Consider the following 10048-nt stretch of genomic DNA (forward strand, 5'->3'; position numbering starts at 1 on the left):
TTTGTTATATCTCTTCACTGTACTTCTGTTATCTAGTTGATTTGTTTTATCGTTTTCATTCAATCTAATTCTTTATAACAATACACATTCTTTTCCTTGAAAATATGGTCTTATTCATTTCTGTTTAAGTAATTATAATAACTCATCCAACCTGATAATCCAATTGAGAAATTCGTTGTACTCTATTACATTTTCCTTTCTTGTTCAACTCTTTTTGAAAATTAACAGACAATGAATAAATGATATTTAAGAAAACAAAATTACAAAAAGAATGATTAGTGAATAATTAAAAAATAAGAATTAAAGTAAGTGGTTGATAAGAAAAAATTGGTAGAATAATCATTGTAAATAAAAAGATAAAGTGATGTTATTTATTAAAGAATAAGAATTGATGGTTTATTAAAATTTTATAAATTATTGAAATAATTGAATGTAATTTATATTGAAATAGTGATTAAATAGTGATTTTCGTATTAATTTATAATTAAATTTCATTAAAAATATCATGATTTTGAATATGTTAATGTGAGTTGTGTACAAATTCTATTATTATTTATAATATTTATATCATTAATGATACAATAAATTATATAATTTATGAAAAAAGAGTTAATGTTTTGATATTTGTTTTAATATATTTTTATTTTTATTCATTGTATCATTACGATAATATTAAAATATTTATCATCATTATTAATAGAGTTATTTTTCATATTGTTGATTTTTATTATTTGATTATATTCTTCTTTACATTCTATCTGTTTATTTTAATCTATTTTCAATAGTTGTTTTCTTATATATGATAATTTAATATTGTTAATATACTATTTTTCATTACTTATATTATTCTTTTCTTTTTTATTACTTTTTATTTATTCATTATTCATTCTTAATTAGTTTTTTATTTAATAAATCATTTCAACTATTTCATTTCATTCTTTTAACTATTCTTTTATTTCTTCTTTTTGTTTTTAGTTTAATTGTTTCTTTAACCCTTATTTTCTTTTGATTTCTTATTTTCTTCTTTCAATTTATTTTAATTCTCTCTTATTATTCTATATTTCTTATTTGTGTTATCTTTAATATCATTCTATTTACTTATCTTTTTCTTATTCATTTTTCTTTTCTCTTTTTAAATTCTTTTTCTTTGTATTTCTATTACCTTGTTATACATTTTATTATTTCTTCTTTCTTTTGTATATTCTTGAATGTTTATTTCTTGTTTAGTGTTCTTTACAAGAATCAATACCATTATTCATTGTTATTATAACTTATTATATTCTTTAAATTGAAAACAGTTACAGTGTTTAAAGTAAAAAATAGAATGGAAGTATGATGAACTTTGAAAATATTTATTATATTTTTATTTTTATTAATACAATATTATCATGCCTCTCTAAGATGTATTAATAATGATGAAATGATTATAACTTAAATAATGTGTTATTAATGTTCATTTAATTTAATGTTATAAGATAAGAAGTGTTATCAAAATATGAAAGATTTATTTTTTATATTTCAATTCTTGGAGTATTTAGAATAAGTACATTCTAATGAGAAATCATTTAAATTGAATTCTATAATAGAATAATTTAATGAATTTGAACTGTTCACTTCTCAATATTCATAAAGTCAAATAGTAATGTATCTAATAATTGATTTTTAAATATTAATCTTATTTTTTCTTCTTTTTATTTATTATTATTTTATATTAGATGTTATTTTATTATTTTATATTTGTTTATATTGTTTGTTTATATTTTATTATTATTATTTGTTGTTTATATTATATTATTTATTATATGTTGTATTGATATTTACCATTGTTAATATGAAATGAATAATAATGAATAAATATAAAATAAGAATAAAATGATATAAGAATATAACATAAATAATAAAATAAGAAATATATAATAGATATAAAGATAAAAAGAAGAAGAATAAAATAAAGAAATATAAAATAATATAAAAAATAAATAAAAAAGAATAAAATAAATATTTTATTATATTTTTATTTATCTTTTATTCTTATTTCTTTTTATTATTTATTAAATTAACACAATGAATATGAATATTTCAATTAAAACAAAAATGAAATATGAATATTTTTATATTCATTATTTCATTGATTGATAAATAAAATGTTTATATTTATTAATTTTATTTTATATTCTTTTTTTAGTTTTATATTTCAAATAAACAATAATGAATAAAATTCATTTCAATTATAATTAAAATAAATCATTTTATTGTGAAATATTTATATATTGTTTTCAATAAATGAGATTTCTTATTCATTTATATTCAAAAGAAAATTCTTTAAATTGTGTTCTTGTTTTATTTTTATTACTTTTCTTCTTCTATTGTTTTAGTGTTATCTTCTATATTCTTTTCTTCATTTCAAGATTTTTTATAATTCATATTTCTTTATTAAGTATTTCTTAATCATTATTACATTCTTATATTATCATTTCTTTTATATTTTTCTTTCATTTACTGTATTTCTTCAATTTTTATCATTATGCTTCTAACCACTTCATTAATTCAATCAATTATTCATTCTCCATTATATTTCATCTTCATACATTTTTATCTTTTATTTCAAATACTTCGTTTTGAATACTTCTTAAATAAATTGGTAGTTTAAAGTATCATCAATTGTTATTGAATATCTGGAAGTGTTTCTTACTTCTTTAATTATTTGAATATCTTTATTTATTAACTCTTCAACTTTATTTTAAAATGTGAGTATAAAATCAAACAAGTATTAACATTTAAATACACATTTATAATACATATCAAATTATTCATTATTTTATCATCATTTAATTAAAAAGAAAAATTATCATCATTTTATTATTTTCAAATAACATTAATAAAGAATAAATATTGTTATTTGTCTATAATTAGATAATTTTTAAGAAAATAAAAATATTCCAATAAACTTATGAAAGTCATTATTATAATGAATGGATTCTCTATTTAACTAAAACATATGTTTATATAATATTGAATTGTATATAAATGATAAAAGATTGAAAATAAAAGATTAAAATATTCCATATTTTGTAATAAATACTAATAGAAAAACACATTCTGTATTTTGTATTGGTCATAACAAATCACAAATGGATAAATATGATTCTATTGATTTATTATTTTTGAGTAATTAATTAGAGAATATAAAAAATAATCAATAAAAGAAATTCCAATATGAAATATTCAATATAATGGATTACTATAATATTGAAGAATAAATAATCACAGAAAATAATGAACAATATTATATGAGAATATAGATGTATTAGATAAAAGAAATAAAAATGATATATTAAATGATATGATTAATATTGTGATTCATAATATTAATAAAGAGTATTTGAAGAAAAGAAAGGATAAAAAATAGAATAAAGAAAAGAAAATAAGAGTAGTAAGAATAAATAGAGTAGTAAATTCAATAAATATAAGATAACAAATGAAGAATAGATTAAATAAATAAATAAATAAAAATATACTTAAAAATAAAATGAATATTATTAAATATTATTTCTAATATATTTAAATTGTATTTATATGATTTATTTGATAATAATAATCAAAAGAATCAAATTAATAATTAATTATGTATATATTTGTTTTGTTAAATTTAATTTGATTATTTATTATAACAATTTTTTATATTGTTTTTAAAGAAATAAAGAAAATAATATTCTTTAAAGTTTATTTATTTCTTATATTATTTAATAAATATTTATAATATTTAAATTAAATAATTAGATAATATTCTTTTAATTATAAATATGTTTATTATTTATTTTTGTTAATGAATTAGAATTAAAGAATATTAATTATGATTTATCATAATAGATTCTTTAGAATTATATTTCTTTTAATTAATTTCTTTTCAATGATATTAATTTTTAGATATTTTATAATGGAAAGAAATTGATTCAATTAAGATTTATTTATTTAGATAGAAATGAATTTTTAAATAAAATAACTTTTTAATTGATTAATTCATTTATATGTTCCTTCGTCTTTTCTTTCTTATTCACATCTCTTCTTCTATCCAAATCACACGATTTGTTTTTCTTATTTTTTTCTTTCTACTGATTTCTCTCTTTAATGTTTGTAATCTATTCTTTTCTCCTTTTTCTATTTTCTTTGCTTTTGTTCCTTCTTTATCTTTCTGTTCTTCTTTCATTTTATTTATTTCTTCTTCTTTCATTTTATTTATTTCTTCTTCTTTCATTTTACTCATTTCTTCTATCTCTTCTTCAACTGAAACTTCTTCCTCTTTTTGTTTTTCTTCTTCTCTTAATTTTTGATCTTCTTCTCTTACAATCTCCATATTTTCTCCTTCATTCTTAAAGTCTTCTACTTCATCACTCACTTTCTCAAATATTTGAATACTTCCTTCTCCTCTTACAAGTGTTTGTATATTTTCTTCATTTAATCCTGTAATTCCATACATTTCAAGTAATGTCCTTCTTTTTCTCTTCTCAATTCTCCACTTCTCCCATTCTTTTTCTTTTCTTTCTTCTTCTAAATTTTTTTCTTTTTCTTTATTTTCTTTATTTTCTTCTTTTTCTTTCTTTTCTTTTATCATTTCTTCCTTATTTTCTATTGCTTGTTGTTTATTTTCTATCATTTCTTCCTTATTTTCTATCATTTCTTCCTTATTTTCTATCATTTCTTCCTTATTTTCTATCATTTCTTCCTTATTTTCTATTCTTTTCTCATTGTTTTCTATTGTTTCTTCTTTATTTTCTATCTTTCCAGTATTTTCAATTATCATTTCTTTATTTTCTATTCCTTTCTCATTGTTTTCTATTTCTTTCTCATTGTTTTCTATTTCTTTATCATTAGGTATGAGTGTTTGGTTAGAGAGTTCAATAGATGTGGTGTTGGATTTGTCAATGATTTCGTAGAGTGGTTGTTGAGTTGTTGTGAGTGGTTGAATCATCACATGTTGTTTTTCAACGATTTCAGGTGTTCCATCGTCAAGACAGAGTTCGACATCACTCCATTCTTCCATTTGTTCTTCTTGAAAGAGAGGATTAGAGATGTGTTGGGGCAAAGGATTAGAATTGTCTTGCATCAGTGGACTGTAATTGAAATCGAATTTTTAGGGTTTAGGCTATCTATCAATAATTGATGGGTCGCTTCAAGCTCTACAAGAAATTCCTTGGATTTTATAAAGTTTATTGTGGATTAAAAGAACCACTAAGAATTTTAGTTGATGAACAATTTCTTCAAGAGACAAATAGACGTTGTTTATCTCTTCCAAATCTTCTTCTTAAAATATTCAATTGTAAATCTACTATTTGTATTCCAATTTGTATAAAAAATAATCTTCCATCTACTTTTAATTATCCACCACATATTATTATTGATTGTAAACATATTTCTCCATATTCTACTAATCTTGTTTGTTATTTATTTATATTTTCTTTCAATAAACAATAAACAATAAACATAAAATAATATTTTAGTGTTTTAATTCTCTTTTAGAACCATTTAATGGAAAATTAGGAACAAAAATTCCTTATAATTATGTGATTGCAACTATGGATCAAAATCTTATTGAACATTATCGTCATACTCGATTTCCTGTTATAACATATGATAAACAAATTCTTAAATTATGTTCTCCATCTCCTTCTCTTAAACGTGTTTATAAATTATCACTCTCAAGAGCAAAAGATTTAACTCCTGATGAAAAACTTTTAGCTAAAAAAGCTGAAGATGAGTTTCATGCTTTAATGAATGAGGAAAATAAACAAATTATTGGCATGCAAACTCATCTTAATAGCTTAATTAAGTCAAGAAAACCTAAAGGTCCAAATCCTCTTTCAAATTTAAAGAAATCTCTTTACAAACCTCAACCAACTTCTCTTCTTTCTAATTTAAAAAGAAAGATTCATCGTGGAAGTCGTGGAAATCAAAAAGCAAAAAAAATTAGAAAACTTAAATCTCTTTTAATTCCTTCTTCTCTTAATGATATTCCTTCTTCTCTTAATGATATTCCTTCTTCTCTTAATAACCAACCTTCTTCTCTTTAATTTTATTTCTTTCTTATCATTATTCCTTTTTATTTTCTTTCTTCTTATCATTATTCTCTTTCTATTTGTACAAATTTATTTCTAAATCACAAAAACAACACTAAAATATTAAGAAATAATTTCTCCATAATCAATATCACAAGATATTATCAACATTATGACTACAATCATTATCAATGAAATAATACCCATAATTACTTTAATATTAATTGTCATATTTATAACACATAATACTTTCCCAATTAATCACACTTATAATAAAAAGAAAAGTAATTATTATAACCAAAAATACATTAATCTAGGCAAATTATTTATCAATATTATTCTGAGAACAAATATTGTAATAGAAAAAAGCTATAGAAAGTATTTACATGAAAATACAAAGAAGAAAGACAAACAACAGAAAACAGAAATTAGTCCAAGAAATGATGATGAAATTTGAAGAAATAGAATCAAGAAAGAGAAACTTTATAAGAAAGAAGAAGAACAAGAAGAAATACAATGGAGATTGAAGAAAAGAAGAAACAATAAAAGAAACAGCACATGAATAAGAAAGAGTATTAGAAGAAGAGAAGAGATAATAGAAAGATATGAGAAAAAAACAAATCGAAGTAGAATATGAAAGGGAAATAAAAGAAATTGAAGGAAGAATAGAAGAAATGGAGAATACAAAAACAAAAGAAAGAAGAAATGAAGAAGACAATAAAATAGAAAGAATGAAGAGCAAACATAAGATAGAAGTCTATCAGAAAGAAGAAATAAGAATATTGAAAGTAAATTTAGAGAAACAAAAGAAAGAAGAAGAAGCTAATAGATTAAAGAAAGAGAAAGAAATAAGAGAATAAACAAGAAGAAGAAAACAATAAAACAAAAGATAAGACCAAACAACAATAAGAAATAACAAAGATGAAAGAACAAAAAGACAAAGAAATTAAAAAGAAAGAAACAGATAGAAGAAAAAGAAATGATGAAAGTATTAAAAGAAAAATAAAAAATAGAAACATCAGAAGAAAAAGAAAACAACATTAATGAAGAAGATATTATTCAAGATGTAAATTTTAATAAATTGAAGAAGAAGAAAATAATACAACTGACAAAAACAGAAATACCAAAGAAGTGTTTCAAATGGAATAATTGTAGAAGAGAAGAAATGGGTTCCATCAAAGAAGAAAATAAAACAAATATAAGAATGAGTAATTCAAATCAAATGGAAAGAAATAATAAGAATGACATTAAAAGAAATAGAATAATTTGAAAGAATATCAGTATAGAAGAAATAATGAAGAATAAATGAATTATCAGAAATAGATGAAAATAAGATAAAAAGTTATTAATGTTATTGATTAAATATAATATATATTAAAATGAAAATTAGATATTAAAGAAATTAAAGAGATATTAGAAGAAAGAATAATAATAAATAAAGAAGAAGAATATATAGAAATGAATAAAAGGTGAATAGATGAAAGAATCAAGAAAATATAATAGAAATAACAATAAATGTAATGAATAATTATAAATCAATTCAATAAATTAAAATAAATAATGATAAATAACATGAAAGATAAAATAAATATTAATAAAAAGAAGTAATACAAGAAAGTAAAGAAAAATAAATAAAATAACATATATTAATTATTATTTCAATAAAAAACAAGTGATGAAATAATTAAATATATAAATGAAGAATGGAAGTGTGAATGTAAAAATATAGAAGATATCAAAAAATAAATATATAAAATATCGTATTATATTTATAAATATCAATAAAATAATTTTATAAGATATTGAAATGATGAAATTAATTATCTAAGAAGAAGAACCAATAAATTAAAAGATTTATTAATTAACAAGAATTACATCAGAATTAAAATAATAAAGAGAAATAAATAATACAATGATGAATATATTATTAATAAAATATGAAATTAAACAAATAAAATATTTAATTAATAAGAAGAAGAAAAGAATAAACATTAATAAAGAAGATAGGAGAAGAATAAATAAAAATAAAATAATAATAAGAAATAGGAAGAAGATTAAAGAAAAATAAACGAAAATATAGAATATCCATGTGATGTTGATATGGTAACGAAAAAAATGAAATAAGAGAAAAATGAAGAGAAATGATGAAAAAGAATGATATGAAAGAAAAAAGTGAAATTAAGAAGTAGAAGATGATGAAAAGAATAAAAGAAGAAAGTTGAGAATATAAAATGAAAGAAAATAAAAAGGAATAATTTAAAATGAGAAAATAAAATATGAAAATAAAGATGAAATAATGGGTATATTTTTTTTATTATAGAAATTAGAAATATGAAATAAAAAAAGCGTTTAATTTATTGATGTAAATTATTTAACTTTATTTTATTGATATAAATTATTTTATTCTTTTTTATTTTTATAATTTTTATTTATATATATTATTTATTATCTTTTTTCTTTTTAATATATTTAATATTTTATTTTATTATTTATTATTCTTTTATTTATTTTTCTCTATTCTTTTATTTATTCATTTTTATTATATTTATGAAATATTTCATTATTATAAAATATTTTTATTATTTAATTATTTAAATGATTTATATTAAAATGAATTTATTTTATATTTCATTGTTTTATTTTATCTTTATTTTATATTTTAATAATTTCTTTAATATTATCATTTTATATTATTATTATTATTGTTTCATATTTTTATTATTTATCATTATTATTATATTTTCATTTCTTATTTTATTTTAATTTATTATTATGTTTATTTATATTTCTTTTCTTTCTTATTATTCTTCTTTATTCTTATTATTTATTTATTTATTAATTTTTTATTTTATTTATTTTCATTTGATTCTTATTTTCATTTCTTGTTTTCTTGTTTTGATTATTTTGATTTAAATTAATTTTAATTTTTATTATTATTATATTTTTGATTATTCTTATTTATTTATCATTTATTTATTATTTGTTTTTATTATTATCATTTGATTTATATTTATTATTTATTTCTTTTATTATCTTTCTTTTCTTTATTCTTTATTATTTATATTATATTCTTATTTCTTATTATTTATTTTTGATTTTAAATGATTGTTTCAATATTCATCATTTTATTTATATCTATTATCTTAATCTTATATCATTAAATTCTATCATTAAATATTAAATAATCAATGTCATATAACAAATAATTTAAATAATATATCATTATAAAATGAAATGATTAATAAATGATTTCATAATAAATATTAAATTCATGAAATATTGAATAATATAATATAAAATGATAAATAAAAATAAAATGATAATAATAATAAATAATAATACAAAATATAAATAATAATAATACAAAAAATAGATATAATATAAATATATTAATCAAATTAATATATAAATAAAAATAAATAATAATAATAAACAAATAATAAAATTGAATATATTTTTTATTAAAGAATCGAATAAATAAAATAAATAAAAAGATAAATAATAATAGAATAAGAATAAAAGAAATATATATAATAAATAAAAATAATAAAAAATAGATAGAAAAAGAAATATAAAAATAAAAGAAAATAAACATAAAATAATAAAAGAATAATAAGAAAAGATAAAATAAATAATAAAAATAAATAAATAATAAAATAATAAACATAATATTTATATTAATAAAATACTAAATGATATAATTAATAAAATCAAATATAACATAATATAAATGATAAATATGATAAATAAGAATAAAATAAACACAAAAAATAAAAAATAAAATAAATAACAAAAATACAAAAACAAATATATTCAAAGAAAAAAAATGAAATAATATAAAAAGAAGAGAAAAGAATAAAAATATAATATATAATCAATTATAAATGTTATATGATTAGTGTATAATATGTAATATGTAATATATAATAAATAATAATTTCATATAATATAGATATAAGATATAAAAATTAAATGAATAATAAATAAAATATATA

At 17.6% G+C, this 10048-nt stretch overlaps 3 protein-coding genes across 3 annotated transcripts, besides 44 other annotated features; all 3 read left to right on the plus strand.

Annotated features, from left to right (window-relative positions):
• Nucleotides 1-395: 395 nt before the first annotated feature.
• Nucleotides 396-504: a sequence feature (AT_rich).
• A 40-nt stretch (nucleotides 505-544) lies between these two features.
• Nucleotides 545-599: a sequence feature (AT_rich).
• A 36-nt stretch (nucleotides 600-635) lies between these two features.
• Nucleotides 636-739: a microsatellite.
• Nucleotides 703-874: a microsatellite.
• Nucleotides 835-991: a microsatellite.
• Nucleotides 951-1135: a microsatellite.
• A 211-nt stretch (nucleotides 1136-1346) lies between these two features.
• Nucleotides 1347-1503: a repeat region.
• Nucleotides 1504-1673: 170 nt separating this feature from the next.
• Nucleotides 1674-2345: a repeat region.
• Nucleotides 2346-2356: 11 nt separating this feature from the next.
• Nucleotides 2357-2890: a repeat region.
• A 36-nt stretch (nucleotides 2891-2926) lies between these two features.
• Nucleotides 2927-3514: a repeat region.
• An 8-nt stretch (nucleotides 3515-3522) lies between these two features.
• Nucleotides 3523-3822: a sequence feature (AT_rich).
• Nucleotides 3823-3835: 13 nt separating this feature from the next.
• Nucleotides 3836-4030: a sequence feature (AT_rich).
• A 55-nt stretch (nucleotides 4031-4085) lies between these two features.
• Nucleotides 4086-4258: a microsatellite.
• Nucleotides 4143-4319: a microsatellite.
• Nucleotides 4196-4366: a microsatellite.
• Nucleotides 4367-4529: 163 nt separating this feature from the next.
• Nucleotides 4530-4607: a microsatellite.
• A 37-nt stretch (nucleotides 4608-4644) lies between these two features.
• Nucleotides 4645-4824: a microsatellite.
• Nucleotides 4730-4859: a microsatellite.
• Nucleotides 4860-5160: 301 nt separating this feature from the next.
• EDI_255550 (uncharacterized protein) lies at nucleotides 5161-6068 on the plus strand (the record flags this gene model as incomplete). Its single annotated transcript, XM_001738582.1, has 2 exons — nucleotides 5161-5433; nucleotides 5499-6068. The coding sequence occupies 2 exons, from the start codon at nucleotides 5161-5163 to the stop codon at nucleotides 6066-6068; spliced, it is 843 nt and encodes a 280-aa protein (XP_001738634.1).
• Nucleotides 5439-5497: a sequence feature (AT_rich).
• Nucleotides 6056-6152: a microsatellite.
• Nucleotides 6153-6225: 73 nt separating this feature from the next.
• On the plus strand, nucleotides 6226-6580 carry EDI_255560 (uncharacterized protein; the record flags this gene model as incomplete). Its single annotated transcript, XM_001738583.1, has 2 exons — nucleotides 6226-6431; nucleotides 6457-6580. 2 exons carry the CDS (start codon nucleotides 6226-6228, stop codon nucleotides 6578-6580), a joined length of 330 nt encoding a protein of 109 aa, XP_001738635.1.
• Nucleotides 6545-6727: a microsatellite.
• Nucleotides 6631-6803: a microsatellite.
• Nucleotides 6804-6853: 50 nt separating this feature from the next.
• Nucleotides 6854-7036: a microsatellite.
• Nucleotides 6912-7091: a microsatellite.
• Nucleotides 6975-7323, plus strand: EDI_255570 (uncharacterized protein; the record flags this gene model as incomplete). The annotated part of the gene is made up of 2 exons (XM_001738584.1): nucleotides 6975-7041; nucleotides 7079-7323. The coding sequence occupies 2 exons, from the start codon at nucleotides 6975-6977 to the stop codon at nucleotides 7321-7323; spliced, it is 312 nt and encodes a 103-aa protein (XP_001738636.1).
• Nucleotides 7233-7393: a microsatellite.
• A 2-nt stretch (nucleotides 7394-7395) lies between these two features.
• Nucleotides 7396-7460: a sequence feature (AT_rich).
• Nucleotides 7461-7563: 103 nt separating this feature from the next.
• Nucleotides 7564-7754: a microsatellite.
• Nucleotides 7755-7790: 36 nt separating this feature from the next.
• Nucleotides 7791-7851: a sequence feature (AT_rich).
• An 86-nt stretch (nucleotides 7852-7937) lies between these two features.
• Nucleotides 7938-8122: a microsatellite.
• Nucleotides 8123-8161: 39 nt separating this feature from the next.
• Nucleotides 8162-8269: a microsatellite.
• Nucleotides 8270-8279: 10 nt separating this feature from the next.
• Nucleotides 8280-8350: a microsatellite.
• Nucleotides 8351-8354: 4 nt separating this feature from the next.
• Nucleotides 8355-8398: a sequence feature (AT_rich).
• Nucleotides 8399-8420: 22 nt separating this feature from the next.
• Nucleotides 8421-8470: a microsatellite.
• A 7-nt stretch (nucleotides 8471-8477) lies between these two features.
• Nucleotides 8478-8602: a microsatellite.
• Nucleotides 8603-8606: 4 nt separating this feature from the next.
• Nucleotides 8607-8760: a microsatellite.
• Nucleotides 8669-8763: a microsatellite.
• Nucleotides 8764-8934: a microsatellite.
• A 36-nt stretch (nucleotides 8935-8970) lies between these two features.
• Nucleotides 8971-9153: a microsatellite.
• Nucleotides 9154-9226: 73 nt separating this feature from the next.
• Nucleotides 9227-9348: a microsatellite.
• Nucleotides 9349-9498: a microsatellite.
• A 39-nt stretch (nucleotides 9499-9537) lies between these two features.
• Nucleotides 9538-9698: a microsatellite.
• Nucleotides 9699-9732: a sequence feature (AT_rich).
• Nucleotides 9733-9914: a microsatellite.
• Nucleotides 9915-10046: a microsatellite.
• Nucleotides 10047-10048: the final 2 nt, after the last annotated feature.

This window comes from Entamoeba dispar, genomic scaffold (assembly GCF_000209125.1).
Source record: "Entamoeba dispar SAW760 scf_1105229461529 genomic scaffold, whole genome shotgun sequence".
In the NCBI taxonomy this organism is placed as follows: Eukaryota; Evosea; order Mastigamoebida; family Endamoebidae; genus Entamoeba; species Entamoeba dispar.